General features: G+C 40.5%; 1 protein-coding gene across 2 annotated transcripts in view; it reads left to right on the forward strand.

Moving 5' to 3' along the window:
- trrap (transformation/transcription domain-associated protein) overlaps nucleotides 1-22863 on the forward strand; it is a 157327-nt gene that overhangs the window by 46979 nt on the left and 87485 nt on the right. The window contains exons 30-39 of one of the 2 annotated variants that reach the window (XM_062056086.1): nucleotides 4441-4611; nucleotides 6099-6167; nucleotides 7240-7260; nucleotides 7657-7776; nucleotides 10802-10921; nucleotides 11155-11319; nucleotides 11402-11583; nucleotides 11693-11891; nucleotides 18961-19089; nucleotides 22131-22397. In XM_062056086.1, the coding sequence (XP_061912070.1) occupies nucleotides 4441-4611; nucleotides 6099-6167; nucleotides 7240-7260; nucleotides 7657-7776; nucleotides 10802-10921; nucleotides 11155-11319; nucleotides 11402-11583; nucleotides 11693-11891; nucleotides 18961-19089; nucleotides 22131-22397 (1443 nt within the window). The remainder of the gene's footprint in view (nucleotides 1-4440; nucleotides 4612-6098; nucleotides 6168-7239; nucleotides 7261-7656; nucleotides 7777-10801; nucleotides 10922-11154; nucleotides 11320-11401; nucleotides 11584-11692; nucleotides 11892-18960; nucleotides 19090-22130; nucleotides 22398-22863) is intronic. The other variant, XM_062056088.1, reaches the window with a different exon arrangement.

Below are 22863 nucleotides of genomic sequence, written 5' to 3' on the forward strand. Positions count from 1 at the left end.
GCGGTGTTTGCATTGGACATAGGGCTGTGCAGTTTTTCTGCGTTTGGTTGCTGGTATGGGCTCTGCGGGGTTGGGTTGGGGCGGACGGGGGCTGGCTTTGTTTGGCGGGGGTGGGCTCACGTGGCGTCACGCTAAAGTGGTCTGGTGTGGGTCACGGGCTGTGGGGGGGGGGAGGGCGGCTCCCTGGCCGTAGTTCCTGGTTGTCGGCCGCATGGACTGGGGGGGATGTCCGGGCCCTCTACTCCTCCTACTTATAGCACACACAGTCACACAAATATAGGACTTTGGGGGATTGTCCTGCGGGGAGGCATGGCGGGGGGTTGAGGATGCCTCCTATGGGGCTCCAGTCCTCCTGTCTTGTCCCCTGCTCGTCCATCCCTCAATCTTAGCTGCATATTAGACACTTAGGATTTGGAGGGCTCGGCTTGGTTGGGACCCACCAAGACCTTGATGGCCCCCAATTTTAATCGCATTATTAGTTCCCACAAGCATACATATCTCACTCACGCTACAGTACACGCATCAATAGGGACTGGAGTTCGGCTGTAATGGCTGACCTCCTAATTTTAACTACACAGTAGACACTCTGGGGGCCTTGTACACATGCATGTGGGGGGATTGGGGTTCGGCGCACCCCTCATTGCCTCGTCGGCCGGCGCGGATTCCGGGGACTGCGTTCTGGCGGCCTGCCAGGCTTTTATTAATTTATTATTATTATTATTATTTTTTATATGTATATGTGTGTGTCTATGTATATATATGTATATATATATATATATATATATATATATATATATATATATATATATATATATATATATATATATATATATATATATATATATATATATATATATATATATATATATATGTGTGTATGTGTGTATGTGTATGTATATATATATATATATTTTTTTTTTTTAATTATTATTTTTTATTTATTTTTTTATTTTATTTATTTAAAAATTTTTTTTTAAATTATTTACTTACTTTATTTTATTTAATTATTTTTATTTGTTATTTTTAATTTAATTTGTATTTCATTTTATTATTATTATTATTATTATTATTTTAAATTATTATTATTTTTGTTTAATCTTATTATTTATTTGTGTGTGGCGTCGCGCGGGTCTCGCTTCCTGTTGGGTGGGGTCCGTGCCCGTGTGGCCCGACCTTGCGCTGTGGGGTCTCTGTTGGCGACTTGATGTGGTGGCGGCGCGGCGCCCGTGTCTGGTCTGGATACTGTGTCTCGGTTGTTTGGGCGGTGGTGTGTTTGTGCGGGTTTGGGTTGGGGTGGTGGGGTCTTTTGGTGGGGGGAGGGTGTTGGTGTCTCTTGTTTGCGTGTTGGCGTTTGGGCTTGCTGGCGGACTGGCGCTGGCTGGTCTGTGTGATCCTGTTGGCGTGTGGTTGCCGGTCGCGTTTTTTTTTTTTATCGCTTTGATCTGATTGGGTGGTGCTGGCTGTCTGGGGGTGTTGTGGCTGCTGTTTCTGCTGCCGTTTGTTTGTGGTGTGGGTGCCCGTGGCTGCTGGGTCTGGTGCAGGGGGGTGGCTGATGTTGTGACTGGTGGCAGCGCGCGCGCGTGGTGGTTGTCGGGGCTGACAAACTGTGTATATGTATGTGTGTGTGTGTATGTATGTATGTATGTATGTATGTATGTATATATATGTGTATGCATGTGTATGTGTGTGTATGTGTACATGTGTATGTTTATGTGTATGTATATATATATATGTATGTATATTTCTGGGGGTACGTTCTGGGCCTGCCTGTTGGGTGGGGGTCGGCGCCTCAGGCTACTGCATCCGGACTGCGTGTCTGGAGCTCCTGGGTCCCGCCGTCCATCCCTTCCGGGTGCCCGTCTTGGTTGGGGCCTGCTGGGTCTGGTCCCTGCGTGTACTGTGGTAGCTTGGTGCTGCAGGGTATTCCGAGGTGCTGCGAGTCGGCCAGTTGTTGGGGTAGCGACCTTGTGTGTCAGCATGTCTGTGATCTTCTTTTAATTCTTTTTTTTTTAATTTGTATTTATTTTTATAAATAGATTTAATTATTTATTTATTCTTATTTTTTTTAAAATATATTTTATTAATATTATTATTATTATTTTTTTTTTTTTTAATTTTTTTATTTATACCCCTACCTCGGGGGGGGCCTCGGCGGGGTGGTTGCTGGTTGTTCCATCTCCATCGTTGGGGTCCCTGCGGGTGGGGTGGGTGGTTCCTGTGGCTCCGTGCTGGGTGGTCCTGTGGCGGCCGGCTTGGGTGGGGTGGCCGTGGGCTGGCCTCGCCGCGCTCTCCGGGGGTGGGGGGCTCGTGGGGGCCCTGTTGCCGGTGGGGCGGGGGCGGTCTTCCCGTCCGGTTGCGGGGGGTCTCCGGGCCCCTCGGGCGGGGCGTCCCGCCTTTCTGTCCGTGTGGGGTGTGGTCTCTCGCTGGCTTGGGGTCTGGCTGCCCCCTGCTTTTCTCGTGCCTTGTCCTCTGCCGGGTGCGTCTGTCTGCGGCCTGCTGCTGGCCCTTGTGGGCGGCGCGGTGGGCCAGGCTCTGGGGTTCCTGTCGCTGTCCGGCTTGGCTGCGTGGGGGCGGTGGCCCCTGGTTCCCTGGGCACCACACCTACTTTTTGTGGGATGGGCTCTCGGGGAGGCTGGGGCCGTACTCTGGCTCCCGCACACACTGGGAGTCAAATGTATTGTACATGCAAATTCACATATACTCACACACATACATACAGACATACATAGGTACCTACGCTCCCACATACATATACAAATAAATACAGTACATATTTACACACTCAAAGTTCGTACATCCACACGCACATTCATTATACAAACATACTGTATACACATACTGTACATATACATTCACTGTAAAAACATACATATACACATACTGTACATATACACTCACTGTACAAACACACACATACACATACTACACTTATACATTCACTGTACAAACACACACATACATATACTGTACATATACATTCACTGTACAAACACACATATACACATACTGTACATATAGATTCACTGTTCAAACACACATACTGTATACACATACTGTACATATACATTCGCTGAACACACATATACACATACTGTACATATACATTCACTGTACAAGCACACATATACACATACTGTACATATACAAGTACATATGCACACATACACTCATGCACATAATCACGTTTCATCAAACATATATTAACGTTGTTGCCCTAGGGTAAACTGGGTACAACACATGGCACACTGACAAAGCTTAACCTATTGTTACTATAACAATCTACAAGGTTAATGTAGGTTGCTTCTCTTTCTTCCCCTCCATTTTTCTGCATTCTTTCGTATCTCAAGTTATCATTACGTATATGTATTGTTGCATTTGAACAATTGTATTGTTGATAATAAAGGTAAAGTATTGGTATTGTTTATTATCAATAGCACTATTTCTATTGGTATTCATATTGCTCCATTTTTAGTGTAATAATGCTCATTGTCATTTCTGTATTTTTTTAAAAATTTTCGCTAACTGCTTATTTGCTATTACTTTTACCATCATATTTGTACATGTCGTATTTGCTGATGTTGCTCTGTTGTTGTTGTTGTTGTTGTTGTTGTTGTGTTTGCTGTTGTTGTTTTTGTCTCTCTGTCTAATCCCCCTCTTGTCCCCACAATTCCCCCCTCTGTCTTCCTTTTTCTCTCTTTCTATCCCCTCCTGCTCCGGCCCGGCTGCACCAAATGATAATATAAATACATTTAATAAAGTCAAAATACAAGTAAGGCAACAAGAGAAGTATCCTACACTTCTCTTTTGTAAAGTAAATCTGAACAGCCAATATGGGCATCTACATCTGCTATATGATTTGCCCGAGAAGCTGGGCAGGACATTAAAAAAAAAAAAAAAAAAAGAAACCGGCACCAACACATACTAGTACTCGGTCTACATCCCTTTTTATAAACACTTCCTTTGCTCTTAAAACATCTTACATTACACTTTGAAACCCATATAATTTTAACATGAAAACTTAAATGAGTACTTTACAATCTGTAGTAAGTGAACCACAAACTGGCGAGGGAACATGTAGTGAAAGAACACAAGATTAAGTACGGAAACACCTTAAACGTCTGCGTGATATAATTTTTTGATATATTTGGTTTTATCGTTTTCATCACAGTTTTTTCTATTTTGTATTATCTCTTCTGTGGAGACATCTTAAAAAAAGCAAAAAAAACAACAACTTAAACAAATTTGTTGAGTTCATCTTTACATGCTTAAGTTTTACGGCATATGCTGATGATGATGGTTTGAACGTACCGGTTTGGTTGACATGGGCATTTTTTGCAGAAAAGTTTGATTGATCTCCAATTGTCCAACTGTATAGTGTTGTATATGTAGTTACATACACCTAACTCATTTTTAAATGTCATTACATGTGTTATGTTGTAGTTCTTGGAAGGGGCCACCATTGAGGTGGACCAGATTCACACTCACATGCGACCCCTGCTCATGATGCTGGGTGACTACCGCAGCCTCACGCTAAATGTGGTCAACCGACTGACCTCCGTCACTCGCCTCTTCCCCAACTCCTTCAACGACAAGTTCTGCGACCAGATGATGGTAGGAAACATTACCTGTCTGCCCTTTTCCAGCGTCTGCCGCTAGGCATGAGTATAGAATTCTGTCGGTACTACCGGGTATCGATTCACGTAAAATTTAATGGTGTCATTTTTCGATACCTTTGTTGCTCGTGATATCCATCCATCCATCCATTTTCTACCACTTGTCCCTTTCGGGGTCGCGGGGGGTGCTGGAGCCTATCTCAGCTGCATTCGGGCGGAAGGCTGGTTACACCCTCATCACAGGGCCAACACAGATAGACAGATAACATTCACACTCACATTCACACACTAGGGTCAATTTTTTAGTGTTGCCAATCGACCTATCCCCAGGTGCTTGTTTTTGGAGGTGGGAGGAAGCCGGAGTACCCGGAGGGAACCCACGCAGTCACGGGGAGAACATGCAAACTCCTGTTTAACTAAATACCAGCTCGAACACTTGACGGGCAAACTATCACTCAAGCAGCACTCAGAGCGAACTTAGTCAAACTGCCTTTAGGTAATGTTGCAATTTTCCATGCCAACAAAGCAAGTATGCCTGATAGAACACTCAAATAAATGTACAGTAAGGCTCCACTTTTTAAAATGTGCTAGCTGTATGCTAATTTTCATTGAATTTGCTATAGACGTACTGCTTATCAGATTTAGTGATTTTACATGGCGATTTCAAGATCTTTGGTAATTAAAACTACAACTACGACGCAAATTACAATCAAACAGCTGGTGTGTAATAAGTACAATACTTCAAAATAGTTGTTTAGGACTCAACAAAAGACTAGATTCATCTTAATGGCAACGACCGCTACCTGACCAGACAACAACCGTCGCCTATGCACGACTGCCATCTAACGTTTTGGAATTCCAACTGCTTGCAAAGTCTACTATAATACTTGCAAATGAAACCCATACGTGTAAGAAAACAAGATGTAACAACACAACAGCACAGTTATCATTATAAGCTCACTGGTAAATGTTACATAAAGAATATGGATTTTGTGAAAATACAAATTAACATTTACGAACACATGATAACACACAAGTACAGACAATTGGTACTGATGAGTAGGGGTATCGATTCCTAAGTACCGGGAATTGATATGGTATTGATTCAAATGTAAAAAGTACCCATCCCTATCTGTCGCATAGTTTATACTATTTGGCACGCACATCTGAACATTAGCTAGAATCCTAATATCAAAGCTGATAAACTAGAGGATCTGGGGGTCGTCATGGTAACAGGAGAGATGCTACTCTTCATAATGAAAAGACAGCAATTCGAATGACTCTGACACTGTTTTTTAAGGACAGGTTACTACACATTTTTATATTTTACTTAATTTTACAGCATGTGTACAATCTAGAGCACTTCTGTGTCATTTTATCTAGATCAGTTAGGAATCTAGGATTGATGTTTTTTTTCCTTTTATTTAGCCAGACCGCACATTCCGGTCTTCTGTCCCACCTACACTCATTGTCTTTGTCTCTCAGCAACACCTCCGAAAGTGGATGGAGGTGGTGGTAATAACTCACAAGGGAGGCCAGCGCAGTGATGGCAGTGTGAGTATAGCCACGTACACACACACACACACACACACACACACACACACACACACACACACACACACACACACACACACACACACACACACACACACACACACACACACACACACACACACACACACACACACACACACACACACACATCTAGCTCTGTAAGATTTTGCAAAAAAAAAAGCAGACATGGTGTCGTACTTCACTCAAGATGTAGCTTAGTCCAACGCAGCGAGTAAATACAGAGGTCATGTGAGCTTTAAACCAAAAGCAGGGGGAATCGCATGCAGCTTAAGTTGCGTGTCGTCAACACATCCTCAGTGTGGCCCCCTCCCAGGTGGGTTGTGAGTGGCCATATTACAATCAATGATTAATTAGCCGCCAGGCTGGCGGTGGTAGGCCCAGCGCAGCGTCTCCTCATTATCTCCCTGACAGATAACCTTGTAAAAGCAAAGAAAAGGTGAGACCGTAACAGGGGCAAAACATCCGCCTCTCCTATAAAAGTTACACCATGTGTTCCCTCTTTCACTTCATGCAAGTTCACTTTATGAAAGTTCAGCCTTCTCCATCTCCAAATACTCTCCATAATTTCATGTAAATGAGTTCTTTTTTTCCTTTCCCTCAATCCGACTCCTTGTCGTAAACCAGTTGACCGTGAGGCCGGCAGTCACAGTAAAGTCAGGGTCATGTGGTCAATTAGTCAAGTTTGATAAAGACAAACTGAGGGATGAGGGATGCGGCACGCTGATGAGGATAAAAGAGGTCTTAGACAGAGCCTCTCCACTGGGCTTTTGACATGTGAGGATGAAATGTCTTCATTTGTGACCTTTTATCACTGATATTGTCAGCGAATGTTGGGGGTTTTAGCTTGTTTGAAGCCAGACTTATCAGTCCGACATTGTCACTCCCTTGGCGCAACCAAATGTTGTTCCTGAGGTTGTACATAAAGGTTGTTGCGGCCCACATATTCATTACGCTATCATCCTGTCTTATCTGCTCACCTTCCATACGGAACAAAGATAGACAACACATAACACTCTGCTGACTTTGATCATTGTCTCCCACTCTGGTACAGCCTGCATTGGAGGGTTTTGAGGTGAGATGTGGTATTGCGCTATCTGTTGGCGACTTTTTTGTCATGGACCGACATTTACTTGAGCCCATGTTGTGATAGTAGTGCTGGTGGAGTCTTTCTGTGTTTGTGTGTTTATGGTTTGTCCTCGGACACTGTCATGTCAGCCTAATTCACTGTAAACTGTACTTTTTGACTTAAATACAGTATTGATGGTGGTTGTAAAGAACACACTGCACACATATTGGCCTATAAATGTGTTTGTCCGCTGTGGGTTTCTACTTCAAGGACTCATCTGAGTGTCTATCTGTTGAAGGTTTTTTTTAAGTACCGGTAGCTTCTCATCAGAAATAAATTATGTACATATTAAGGTTTTTATTCACTCTCCTTCTATTCTCTTTCCCCTAACTATCTTTTTAGGAGATGAAGATCTGTTCTGCAATCATCAACCTTTTCCACCTGATTCCCGCAGCACCTCAGACTCTAGTCAAACCTTTGCTGGAGGTTGTTATGAAAACAGAGAGGGCCATGCTCATAGAGGTAAGACATCAACACTTATATATAAATATATATATATAAATATATATATATATATATATATATATATATATATATATATATATATATATATATATATATATATATATATATATATATATATATATATATATATATACAGTATATATCAGTGACGTGCGGTGAGGTTCATGACTGGTGAGGCACTGACTTCATCACAGTCAGATTTACAAACATATGAACCCTAAAGAGTATCTTATTCACCATTTGATTGGCAGCAGTTAACGGGTTATGTTTAAAAGCTCATACCAGCATTCTTCCCTGCTTGGCACACAGCATCAAGGGTTGGAATTGGGGGTTAAATCACCAAAAATTATTCCTGGGCGCGGCACTGCTGCTGCCCACTGCTCCCCTCACCTCCCAGGGGGTGATCAAGGGATGGGTCAAATGCAGAGGACAAATTTCACCACACCTAGTGTGTGTGTGACAATCATTGGTACTTTAACTTAACTTTAACTTTACACATACAAACTGTAGCACACAAAAAAGCACATTTAATAAAAAAAACGTTATTATGGTCTTACCTTTACTTATAAGTGCGGGAACAGTGGTGTTCGTGTTGGAGGAGTTGTGAATGAATGAAATATGAAATCCGTGCTGCAGTCTGCAGGTGTACCTAATGTTGTGTCCCTGCAGTCGTTCACGGCTCCTCCGGCGCGAGCATTGTTGTTTTTGTACTTTTTGGCTTCTTGTTAAGTGACTTTTTTTGGGTGGATTCGGTCTTGCACGTGGAGGGTTTGGGTGTGGGCTTTGGTTGGTGTGGCGCTCCCGTCGGGGTGCATTCTGTGGCGGGTGTACATTAACCGGCACAAGGAGGCGGGATTACTGCGAGCCTCTCACAGTGCGTCTTCGCAGCAGTTTTATGATCGCTCAGCACAAGAAATACGTTACACACATACAGTTGTTGACAAAATACACTGGACATTATATACCTCAGCTAACTAAACTATGGAAATGTATGATATAATTCATATAGCAATACGGTCTCACTGCACAGCAGGCCAGCAGTTAGCCGAGTCCGCAATCCATGGTGAGGCACAACTGAGTGACGTGCCTCAACTGGCTGCTGATCACCGCACCGTCTCTTCTCAGTATTTGAACGGCAAATGTGAAAATTCAGCGATTTTGAATAAAAATAATCTAAAACTTGTGAAGTTAAATGGAAAATAACTTTCTAGTATAATCACTGAATACATATAACAATTTAATAATTTTTTTTTCTTTTTACATTTTTTTTCTTTCCAGGCCTCACCTGCCTCCAGTGACCGCACGTCACTGGTATATATATATATAATCTATAATATATCAGTATATAGATAGATATTACTTTATTGAATCCTTCAGGAGAGTTCACTCAGGAAAATTAAATATACAGTTTATATCATGTACAGTATATATCATATACTGTACATATATTATGTAAATATTACATGTATGTTATATTTTATATCGCTACTACGGTACATTTTCAGTCTATTTTATACCTGCATTGTCCTTTCCATCCTTACACTTTCCATCCTTTGTAACTGAGCTACTGTGTGGAACAATTTCCCTTGTGGATCATTAAATTTTGTCTAAGTCTAACTTCACCATGCCCACATATCAGTCCTTCCAGGATTTTGAGATGTTGCCATTGCGCCAATGCATGCAAATTTAAGCAATCTTAGCGAATAATGCGCAGACTCGCAACCTAGTCCAATCTCTGCAATTTCCCTGTACATTTTGGCTAATCATCGAATCATCTGAATTTTCCCCAGCAGCACTCAAATGCAAAACAAATGTCTAACCAATCAAATGTCTCCCTGCATTGTCCCACATCTTCACTTACTTGTTTACATTGGCACAGATTCATTAATTCACTTATTTATAGAAAATGGATGGATGGATTGTGAAATACTGTGAAATAACTCTGCAACTAATGTGTCATTGTGAATGTACTAACTCTTGCTCACTTCCTTATATTTTTGCTTTGCTCTATTCACCACTGCACTATTGTTTATTAGCTTTGCACATACTAGTTATTGAGGTACTTTTTAGTTAATCGAAAATGATCATTTTTTACATTGAACAAGAGAGCACAGCCTGTCCATTCAAATTCCTTGTGTGTTAAACATACCGGTATTTGGTCAATAAAGCTGATTCTGATTTACACACCAAAATCACAGCTATGGGTCGCTCTCAACAGTTACCCAATGTTGTTACTGAAAGTGCATGTAAACTACATGCAATGTGTTGGACCATAAACAAACGTCTACAATCGACTTTTAACTTTCAAAACATACATGAATATGCACAATAACTTCTGCAACTTGTGGACAATGGAGCAGACAATAAGTCATGATAGTAATAATAATAATAATAATAATAAGTAAGTCTTTGGTGGTGTTTGTTTTACAAACTATGCACGCATGTGTGTCAGTTGGTCACATGTGTAAACATGCCAGCATATGGAGCGTACTGTTGGTTAAGATATCGAGTAAATACACAAAGCCTAAATATACGCTTTATGAATGAAGGATATATAGATGATTGATATCTTGATTTTGATTATTTGATATTGTTAGATTTGTTGAAATCACAAAAAACATCTAAAACAGTGATCACTAATTCATAACCATAAGAAGATGTATTAATGGAAAACATAAGCCTTAAAACATTACAACTTTTTGAAAATTCTGCCGTGAGATCAGGCATTTTAGGCATTAACAATCACAAATAAAGCCTGTAAAATCCTGGAGGGACTTCCATATGTGCACACTACACACAAATGCATCCACTATTAAATCAAGTGTGGTCTAGGCGCCTTAGTTTTGTCTAAATGTGAATGTTATAGCTGCAAAGAATCCACTAGTTTTTCTTTAATTCAGGACTTATGACAATAAGGTTGTTTCAATACTTACTACTGTTTTCTCTCAAACTGTAATGATATCATTCTTTCTTTTGTTTCTTACTGTTAAGCCATCCTTGGCATGTTGTTTCCTTCTTCCAGGCCGGCAGTCCATTTAGGGAGCCTTTGATAAAGTTCCTGACTCGCCACCCTTCTCAGACCGTGGAGCTGTTCATGATGGAGGCTACTCTTAACGACCCCCAGTGGAGCCGCATGTTTATGGTCAGACACCGGGCGCTCTAAGCGGTCGTCCCTTCAGTGTGCTCACACTCATTTAATGTTACAGCGTCCTATTTATAGGAAGATAATATTGGGGCTTTTGCAATGTCCGTATTCCATTTAATGCCAATTGCTCATTGGTATTTTAAGGTTCTTAAATGTTTTTGAAATGCTGATCTCATGTGATGGACACAGTTTTATTATTGTACTTACTGAATGCTTGTGTCCATATGCAGAGTTTTTTGAAACACAAAGACGCCAAGCCACTAAGAGATGTGCTCGCCTCCAATCCCAACCGCTTTGTCACCTTGCTGGTTCCTGCGGGCACCGCCGCCACAGTCCGCCCTGGATCTCCCTCTACCACCACAGCCAGACTGGACCTGCAGTTCCAAGCCATTAAAGTATGACATGTTTCATGGTGTGTGTGTGTGTGTGTGTGAATGCGTGTGTAAACTAACATTTTTGTTTATTGCGCCTGCGCAGATAATCAGCATCATTGTGAAGAATGATGAAGGCTGGCTGGCAGGGCAGCACTCCCTGGTGAATCAGCTCAGGCGAGTCTGGGTCAGCGAGGCCTTTCAAGAGAGACACCGCAAAGACAACATGGCTGCCACAAACTGGAAGGAGCCCAAACTGCTGGCATACTGTCTTCTTAGCTACTGCAAGTATGTAAATGCCAAATACTTGATATATTGACCATTTCTACATTTGATGGACATTTTTAGCTTTAGACACACACAACAACTTCTTGACGCTTTTTCCCCCTCCAAAAAGGCGCAACTACTCCGAGATCGAGCTGCTGTTCCAGTTGCTGCGTGCATTCACGGGTCGCTTCTTGTGCAACATGACCTTCCTGAAGGAGTACATGGAGGAGGACATTCCCAAGAACTATTCTATTCTCCAGAAGCGTGCCCTGTTCTTCCGCTTTGTCGAGTTCAATGATCCACACTTCAACGACGAGCTTAAAGCCAAGGTATGTTCACTTGCAGCCAGAAGAGAAAAGTCAATTAATGGCTGCACAGGAAGCTGGAACATTCCTCTGTGCCTTTTGACATTTCTGTCAACCAGCATTTAGAATTGACTTGCAGATGTTGGTTGTTTACTGCATTCTGCCTGATTATTGAAGACTGACTTTTTGTTGGCTACACAAATTGAGGTCTCCAGAGTGCATGCCAACCGTAAAGATTGAAATTACTTAACTATATATTTTTTCATGTTACCTGCCTGTCAGAAAATGTGACTTTCAGCAAAAAATGTTTAAGGTTTGGAAAGAATGATCTAGCTGATTTAAATAAGACCACTCTTACACAGAGTTTTTTCTGTCTATAAATTAGGTTAAACTACTGTCATGATTTAACCTAAATGGTGTTGTTGTATGCACAGATTTCCACATTTGCATCACTTCACAGCAACACAGAACATCACTATACGATTGTTAGCTGATCCTATTTTTGAGCATACAGTAGTCTACTGGGGAGGTCATTGAGCGCAGTCTTCGTCCTTCTCCTCCATGGCGAGCAGTTTGTCTATCTCCGTGCAGATATTCAACCTTTAGGGGTCCGTTAGCGGTAGTGGATTTTCGTTTCGTGCGATGGCGGTTTCCTTTTTTGATTACCTGGTAGATCATCTTCGGCTTTGGGGCTGCGTCGTGTGCATTTCGTAATTTCTTCTCAAGAATAAGGGTGAGTCCATTACACTCTAAATGACTGACTGAATGATTGTGTGAGTGTGTTTGATTTAATGTGAACAATTTCATTGGTTCACCGTGACCCATTTGGCAATTTCAGTGGTCTGATGTGACAAGGATAGATTCATTGGCAGTGTGTGAAGCTCGTAAACCTGGAGAAATCCTTAAATTAGTTGCAGCATTGTGTAAAGTGCAGGGTTCAAAGCGTGGCCAAAAAGTAACTGCTTATAGTCCAGAAATTACGGTGATGTCTTTTGATGAAAGCATATACCATACCCCAATGAACTGCTTTAAAGGAGACCTTTTTTTCTTATTTTACCTGTTTTTGTGTGTTTGCGATCCGCATATGTCCTGAAAATTTGAAATCAAACCATGGGGCCATTGCAGAGATATTTCTAAAGCAAGTTTGCCTTCGTTCATACTTACTTCAAAAAGCTGTTTAAAATTTGCCCAATTTCTAATATTTTTCCTAATTGTGACGTCAGCGGATATCTCCATATATGGTAGACATTTCCCCAAAGATCTCTTCGGAAGTCGGCCATTGTAGGCCGATGTTGTAGTAAATAAACTCCTTCTATTTCCCTATCCACTTGTTGTGGGGTAGACTGGCTTGTACATGCACATGCATCTTCCGCTGTTGCCATTTCTAATAGAAAGTAGCATATAGTTCTAACTTATATCTTTGAAAGCGCCAAAATCTAGGGGAAAAGACGCTGTTGAAGGGGAGGAACGTAAATAAGACCGCCCACAAAATGGCACATTCTGACGAGGCGGTCAGAAAGCGGCTTGAAGTTGGTCTGTCAAACATAACCTATGCAACATTTTGACCAAAGAACCACAATTACATTTCATGTAGACCACAAGGAAGTGTATTAAATGTAGAAAAAATTGTAATATGACCTTGTAAATCTTTGAATCTCAAATGCAGAATATGTCACCTTTTAAACTTGTAGCCCCTGTACATAATTCAACTTAAACAGTGATTGAAATAAATGTATTGACTACACTTAAAGTGTTTTTTTATTACTTTTTTCTTTTTTTTTTCTTGATAAGAGTAGTAATAATGCAAATGTAACATTAAGGCACATTCTCACTCTGTGAAGTAATTTTTTTTGACTGTAGCTTGCAAAGTCTTTTTTTGCCCTTTTTTACAGCTTCAGAACTTATGTGACTAATGCATTGTCAATTATATGGTATAAACTATTCATTCTCCTCAGCTGATTGGCTTAGTGCTGAAAGTGTGAGTATAAAGGGACCTATTTTGTGTCATTTGTAGATGAAGTTATTTGATCGAATCACAAAGGTTATTTGTTTTGTTCTGGTTCTGGGCCCTTAGTGGCACAACAGATTAATTCCTATGTCCTTTTTACCTGACATGCTGCTGAAAGCATTACACTCATTCTGGCTGCTTTTTAACCAGGCTGCATGCACTCTCACATGCACACACTCACAATTTGAGCAGCTGTACCAGGCTTTGAGACTGGCACAGAGGAGCCCCAGCTCTGGTGTAAATTACAAACGGGTCAGTGGAGAAGGCGTTCCCTGGCACACTAGAGCCAAATAACTGGCAAGAGCACATACACATTGATAATTGTGCTCAGGATACATACTTTCTTTCTTTATTTCTTTAGTTTATTTCGAACATGAGCACACTTGCAGCATAATACATCACACAATTTCATATCATTTCACTTTACATCATGTCCGAAAAGGAGTAGGAAGAAGCAAAGCTTATTTAATCCTACCCCTTTCCCACTTCAGAGCGTTTACAAATATATACATTCATTTACTGACTTTTTTATAGTAATATGACATCCGTGAATGAGTAATACAACAGTTTTCTAATATATAATTAAGTCAGTCATTATTAACCTACTGAGATGAAGAATGTTATTTTCAATAAGGTTGAAAGTATTTCTCATATAATTATTTTTTGTACTTTGTAAGCACTATTCATTGTAACAACCTCTTAAACTGGATCATACCAGTACAATGTTTAACTTTTTACTTAATCCATTCCATAATTTTATTCGACATACTGATATGCTAAAGATTCTAAGTGTTGTACGTGCATACAAATGTTTTAAATTAGATTTTCCTCTAAGGTTATATTTCTCCTCTTTAGTTGAGAAGAATTGTTGTACATTCTTTGGTAGCAGGTTATATATAGTTTGCTTTGTACATAATTTTAGCTGTTTGCAATTTTACCAAATCATCAAACTTTAATATTTTTGACTCAATAAATAAAGGGTTTGTATGTTCTCTGTATCCAACATTATGTATCAGTCTAATTGATCTTTTTTGTAACACGGTTAACGAATGTAGCGCACATTTGTAGTTATTTCCCCATATTTCTGCACAATAACTCAGATATGGTAACACTAGCGAGCAGTAGAGAATATGAAGTGATTTTTGGCCCAGGACGTATTTAGCTTTTTTCATTATTGAAATGTTTTTGCCACCTTATGTTGTACATTTTGTATATGAGATTTCCAGTTCATTTTATCATCTATTAATACTCCCAAAAATCTGGTTGATTTTACCCTTTCAATGTCTACTCCGTCTATTTGTATTTGTGTATGATGCTCTTTTCTACTGTTACCAAATAGCATTCTTTTAGTTTTACTGAGATTCAAAGATAGTCGGTTTTTGTCAAACCATTTTTTTAATTTGTTAATTTCTTCTGTTATTATTTGTATTATCTTCTGTGTGTTCTCTCCTGAACAGAAAGCAGTTGTGTCGTCTGCAAATAAAACTAACTTTAAGTCCTTTGTAACTTTACAAATGTCGTTTATATAAAGATTAAACAATCTTGGTCCCAGTATTGATCCCTGGGGTACACCACAAGATATATCTAGCTTGGTTGACATATTTTCACCCATCTTCACATATTGCTTCCTGTTGGTTAAATAGCTTCTTACCCAGTTCAAGACCAAAACTCTGATGCCATATCGTTCTAATTTTTTTATTAAAATATCATGATTAATTGTGTCAAATGCTTTTAGACTTAGACTTAGACAAACTTTAATGATCCACAAGGGAAATTGTTCAACACAGTAGCTCAGTTACAATGATGGAAAGGACAATGCAGGTATAAATAGACTAATATAGCTATAAAAAAATCTAACATATATACGAATATATACATAATATGTGTACAGAGTAATTTATATACAGATATATTATATTATGTCTATAACATATATACAATATAAACCAATGACCATGTACAATATTACAGTATATACAGTCTATATGACAGCAGCAGCATAAAATAGAGAGTAGGTCCAGCAGGAAATAGAAAATAGACATTATAAACAAAGAGAAGTAGCTAACATGTCAGGTGTCAGGTAATAGGCAGATGTCATCTATTGCTGTATGGCGAGTGATTATACAGCTGGATGGAGTGTGGAATGAAGGAGTTCTTGAATCGCACAGTGCGGGAAGGAAGTTGAAGGAGCCTGTTGGAGTATGAACTCCGCTGTCCCTTAATTTTGTTAAGTCCATGAATACTGCGGCCGCACATTCTTTACCATCTATTGCATACTTGTGTATGTGATGCTGCTCACAACAACCTGCTTATTGGATTAGAGTGTAGTTTTGTCTTCCATTATCAACCAACCTCCTCCCAGAGTCCCAGTAGAATTTTGCTTTCGTCGTTGAATAAGCTATTTTTGTTTTTAGTCTGCAGGGATACACAAAAAGCACGACTCCGTATACAGAGATGTGGCGCTTAGGGCAACAAAGAATGTGTTAATTGTGGTCGCTTAGTTTCTCAGTGCATGGAGGTAGGTATCGGTGAAAGTGTACATTGCTGCATAGTTATTTTCTGCAACTCCCAGAACTTAGCATTAAGTCGCGCTGCATGTTGCAGTTAGAAGAAGAGGAGGCACTCCTGTTGGAACGTGTTGGCACATATTATCAATGATCAAAAGACTGAGCGCAGGCAGGTGTGACGTCCTCTGACATTTGAATAATTACCATCACTGTGTGTGTTTTTGAGACTGCGTGTTGGGATTTGGTGCAGCATCACAGGCATGAATATTTCACATGGAGCGAGACAAAAAGAAAACACAGAACCGAGTAGGATATGTGATGAACAGACAACTAACTGCTCCCTTCTTATACTTACTTTGTTTTCGCCTTGCAGTCTGTATATAATTCAAGCAGTCAAGCATTCAAAAACCAGTATGAAATTGATGAGGCAAACCACGCCTTTTTCATTGTCTGCTGGAGTGTGTTGTTTTTGTTCCTCTTGTGCTTTGTTTGATCCTAGCGCGGATTACGCTGCAGTGATCACTATGTCACTTTCTGACCATTTCGTGTCATTATCCCTGCTTTATACATTGGGCCAATAGCTAACGAGCCACAGGGGTAGTAGCGCCCTGCAAAACTCACGCGCATGTATTGATATGGAAATTGGATTTAACCTAATTAAGACACATGCAAAATTAGTTGTAGGCTGCATGCGCAAAGAGAGTTCAAGTGCATTTGTGTTCCCTCACTGCCTGCAGCATCATTTCATCTAATTATGTCACAAAAATATGCTGTGATGGTACAGTGATTGATGGGAGAGAAGCTGAGAAATGATAGGAACCGATGAGGCTGAAGAAAACAGACTAGTGTGCAGTGCATTTTCTCTGCGTCTTCATTTCGGGTTGTGCGTCTGCACTTGAATCCAGCACGGATGCGCGTACACTGTGCGCAAGTAATGAGCTAATGGAGGGGGGGGGGAACATATGCTGCCTTAGATTGTTCTTCACTCAGCGTCGCCTTGCTCTCCTCGATGATGGATTGAATAGAAGGGCTCATTAACAGATAGCACCTTCTTTAATAAATGCACTCTTTAGCTTTATTGTGGGCGAGATATTCTGCGATTTTACGGGCCAATCAAGCCTTTGTCTCTATGTGCTTATTCTGGGAATAATCCTTGTAGATTTAAGCGCTTCTTCGCAATTGTCTAAGAGCCAGAAAGAGAACATACTGTAGCACTAGTGTGCCGTGAGATACAGTCTGGTGTGCCGTGGGAGAATATGTAATTTTACCTATTTGGGTTAAAAATATTTTTTTGCAAACCAGTAATTATATTCCGCAAATGTGCCGTTGTTGAGTGTCTGTGCTGTCTAGAGCTCGACAGAGTAAACCATGTTATACTCATCCATATCAGTAGGTGGCAGCAAGTAGCTAATTGCTTTGTAGATGTCGGGAACATGGTTTGTCGTGATCACAATATGTAGACGACAGTGTGCAGGTCAAAAGGTATCTAATGCTTAAACCAAAAATAAACAAAAGGCGAGTGCAACTAAGAAAAGGCATTGAAGCTTAGGGAATCTATGCAGAACGAAACTAAAACTGAACTAGTTGCAAAGTAAACAAAAACAGAATGCTGGACGACAGCAAAGACTTACAGCGTGTGGAGCAGACGGCGTCCACAAAGTACATCCGAACATGACATGACAATCAACAATGTCCCTGCAAAGAAGGATAGCGACAACTTAAATAGCCTTGATTGCTAAAACAAAGCAAGTGCGGGGAATAGTGCTCAAGAAAGTCATGAAACTGCTACAGGAAAATACCAAAAAAACAGGAAAAGCAACCAAAATAGGAGCGCCAGACAAGAACTAAAACACTACACACAGGAAGACACCAAAGAACTCCAAATAAGTCACGGTGTGATGTGACAGGTCGTGACAGTACTTTGAGACAAGAGCTATAGTGATGCATGCTTGGTTATGGTTTGAATTCATATCCAACACTTGTGAGAATGACTTTTTATTGTCAATATCGGCTACTGAGTTTCATTTTTTTATGTTTTCTGCTGGTGGTGTGCCTCCGCATTTTTTCAATGAATAAAATGTGCCTTGGCTCAAAAAATGTTGAAAAACACTGCTGTAGCAGCATGCTATATAGTACTATATTTTCTGGTTGTCTGGCCAGTATTAAGAAAAAGGGCTAACACTTAGCTGCCTTATACAAGACTGGCCTGTGAGCATTGCAGTGTAAAAGCAATCATTATTATGACTGTATTTAATTAAGGTAACATATAGAGTAGGAGTGCTTTGCTGTCATGATTGTTTAAATGCGACGTCTTTTAGTACTCTTGTTATTGGTCACAATTGCCTCACATCTGTTGGTATACCCAGCTAATTAATTGTGTTATCGCACACTGTAAAAGCCCTTTTTATCTCAGTTTTTTAGAGTGTAGCATATTAGTGCTTTAGTGAGCTGAGATTGTGCGGATTTTTTTCTAAAATGCTTTTTTAGACATGCATGGTGATGACTAGTTCTGCCTCTCTGATCGTGGGTATACTATTAAAACATTTTTGGGCGGGGTTTGTGTTTTTCTGAATTAAAGGTGCTGCAGCACATCCTGAATCCAGCCTTCCTATGCAGCTTTGAGAAGGGGGAAGGAGAACAGCTGCTTGGCCCACCAAATCCAGAGGGGGACAATCCAGAAAGCATTACTAGCGTCTTCATCACAAAGGTACGCATGCACCCTTACACTCTAATGCATTGTTGTTTTTTTTCCTCCCCCACTTATCACCCTTGCTCTCCCACCCCTTCCACTCGATGTTCGTTACTCAACAACTTTGTCTCTCTGATTTCATTGCCTGATGCATTTTCTCTCATAACTTAGCTCTTGTCAACAACAAATCCGCCTCTCAACCTCACTGTAACTCTGCACGCATTTTCCTAATCACGCCAATTGTTGGACTTCTTAACCTTTCTTCTATCTGTCTACTATCACTTATTTAATACCACTAGTTCTGTTTCATTCGTCAGACCAGACTATAATGCTGGTGTAGAGGTCACGATGTGGCCATGTTAAAGGTCAGCATGTGTTTTTATGCTCTGGTAGATTCAATAAGTAACTAACACCTGTCTTATTGGCTGCTAATGGCTTCTCCTATGAATCTTCCCTTTCAGAGTCAAACACAATAATTTTATAAATTTCGTTGACGATAAAGCTTTTAATACTATCGTGTTAATGCACGTTGACACATTTTAACTGTCACGCAAATGTGACAGCAACAGGAATAGCGAAATATGCTACTATGGATGGACCGATTATCAGCTGAGCCACCCCCTTTCCCCCGCATGCACCCTCCCTCTCTTTCTCTCCTTGGAATGCTAAATGCGGACAGCACGTCTCCTTTGCTTAAAATAACTTGTCAGAACTTTCTTTTTTTTCCAGTTTTTGTTCTTTACTCCGAGCGTTCCTTCCTTCCTTCTTCCACCTGTTTTGTGTGTTTTTTCTACCGCAGCGATGGAGTTGCACGACAAGTAATGATTATGATTATATATCATTATGAAACAGGAATTAACAGTATTGACTCAAATATGAAACTTGTTTTTGGAAAAATATTTATCAAGGAGACAAAAGGAATCTATTTTTCTTTAAGTCAGTGGATTGCCTGGTAGATTGCAATGCAATTACATGAGACACAAGTGAAGACTTAAGCATCCATCTATTCCAGTGTAGGTTCAATCAAGTTCCAATACCATTTTGCCCCTAACTCTACTGCTGCATAACAGCTCTGGTAATGGAAATTCCCTCATTACATCTTCTCGGTCACACATTAACAAACCCCCCTGTCAATCATGTTTTTTGCACTACGATCAACCTTTTCTGACTGTGTGCATCTTAATTACACATGCTAGCATATTAGCTTGTGTAATAATATTCCCAGCTGCTCATCAGTTGTTGGATGATCTGCTCCATTTGATCATTATTGTCTTAAGATTAGTGTCTTAACTCTCTCTGTGTTATTTGCTGACTTGCCAACATTTGAGGCGGGTCTCTGTCACTGCTGAATCTCTCCAGGCCACTGCTGTCTGTGAGTGACAAGATGAAAAGCTCTTGCTTGGTGGCATGTATAAAACTTTAGATCTCAAGTATAGGAAGTATTTTTTTCTGGTCAATGTATTATTGCTGAAATTGTACTGAGCACCCAGCCCTTGCTATGTCACAGTTAATTATATTTCCTGTTTTATGGTTACTGTATTTTTCGGAGTATAAGTCGCTCCGGAGTATAAGATGCACCGGCCGAAAATGCATAATAAAGAAGGGAAAAAACATATATAAGTCGCACTGGAGTATAAGTCGCAATTTTGGGGGAAATTTATTTGATAAAACCCAACACCAAGAATAGACATTTGAAAGGCAATTTAAAATAAATAAAGAATAGTGAACAACAGGCTGAATAAGTGTACGTTTTATGACGCATAAATAACCAACCGAGAACGTGCCTGGTATGTTAACATATTATGACAAGAGTCATTCAAATAACTATAACATATAGAACATGCTATACGTTTACCAAACAATCTGTCACTCCTAATCGCTAAATCCCATGAAATCTTATACGTCTAGTCTCTTACGTGAGTGAGCTAAATAATATTACTTGATATTTTACAGTAATGTGTTAATAATTTCACACATAAGTCGCTCCTGAGTATAAGTCGCACCCCTGGCCAAACTATGAAAAAAACTGCGACTTATAGTCCGAAAAATACGGTATCTCGGGGATGCACTGTTTTTCCCCAAGCCTTTACAGATAACTTCCAGCTTCTAAAGACCACAACTGATGTCTTATCTATTGTTTTTTAAAATATAGATTTAACTGTATTTTGTGCATACCTTTTTTTGCCACTGAGTGGGGCACAATTTCTTTAGCAGTGCAGTTGTCTGTCTTCGTAGGCCTTCAAAATACAGTCATAGTGTTTTTGTTGTTTCAGGTGTCTTGTAAGGTTTGATGTTTTGACGCTCAATGATTATTTTTCCCTTCATGCAGAATGTTTGCAGAACATTTGGAGCAAATGGCAAGTTATATGTCTTCCTCTGAAACAGTGTGGACGTCCCACATGATCGACGCAGTGTTTGTTTACAATGAGCTCATGAGAAACTGTTTACAGCACTCTTGCCCAAGATCAGAGTTTTTTTTTTTTTAATGTTATCGAATTTATCAGTTAGACATCATTATTCCTCATATTAACCCGATAAGTATCTGTCCCTGATTTATCGAACACCCCTTGTTATTGAATAATTTTTGCTCTTTATAAATGAGCGTCAACTCTAATTATTTCTGTCAGTGCATTTTGTCTGTTCCCATAAGGGTGATTGAAATAGTGATGGGTATTTTGATAAAAAATGGTAGACTTAATTTAATGAAGCAATTACTATACGAGTCTGAATGTCCGTCAAGTGTATCTATCGACTTGTGGTTAGAGTGTCCGCCCGAGATTGGTAGTTTGTGAGTTCAAACACCGGCCGAGTCATACGAAAGACTATAAAAATGGGGCCCGTTACCTCCATGCTTGGCACTCAGCATCAAGGGTTGGCATTGGGGGTTAAATCACCAAAATGATTCCCGAGCACGACCACCGCTACTGCTCCCCTCACCTCCCAGGGGGTAGAACAAGGGGATGGGTCAAATGCAGAGGGTAATTTCACCACACCTAGTGTGTGTGTGACTATCAGTAGTACTTTAACTTTAACTATTTCCGTTACTCGCCCCCACCCAGGTTCTAGATCCAGAGAAACAGGCTGACCTGCTGGACTCTCTCCGGATATGCTTGTTGCAGTTCTCCACTCTGCTGGTAGAGCACGCGCCCCACCACATTCACGACAACAACAAGTCCCGCAACAGCAAGCTGCGGCGCCTCATGACGTTCGCCTGGCCGTGTCTGCTTCCGAAAGCCTGCGTGGACCCTGCATGTAAATACAGCGGACACCTACTGCTGGCGCACATCATTGCCAAGTTTGCCATTCACAAGAAGATTGTCTTGCAGGTGAGAAATACGCCAGAGGAGGGAAAATGAAACACGCACTTACCATTGGACACCAATTATAACTAATATGTGTATACATGTCACAAAATTATATGGGTTTTGAACACATTAAGTTTTTTGGCTTTTTCCCAGCATCCCTACAATAAATGCTGTGGTGGAACTACCTGCTCCTGAGTGATGTGGTTCAGATGGTAGAGCGGCCAACCAGAAATTTAGGGGTTCCTGGTTCGAATTCAGCTTTCGCCATCCTAGTCACTGCCGTTGTGTCCTTGGGCAAGACACTTTACCCACTTTGCACCCAGTGCCACCCATACTGGTGTAAATGTAGCTTAAATGTAGATAACGGGGTTCTCAATGTAAAGCACTTTGAGTCACTACAGAAAATGCACTATGTAAATACAATTCACTTTACTGCGTGGAGGAAAGTTGGAGGCAGACAAATGTTAACGGAGTGAACATGTATTGC

The sequence above is a fragment of the Entelurus aequoreus genome, linkage group LG08 (assembly GCF_033978785.1).
Source record: "Entelurus aequoreus isolate RoL-2023_Sb linkage group LG08, RoL_Eaeq_v1.1, whole genome shotgun sequence".
NCBI lineage: Eukaryota > Metazoa > Chordata > Actinopteri > Syngnathiformes > Syngnathidae > Entelurus > Entelurus aequoreus.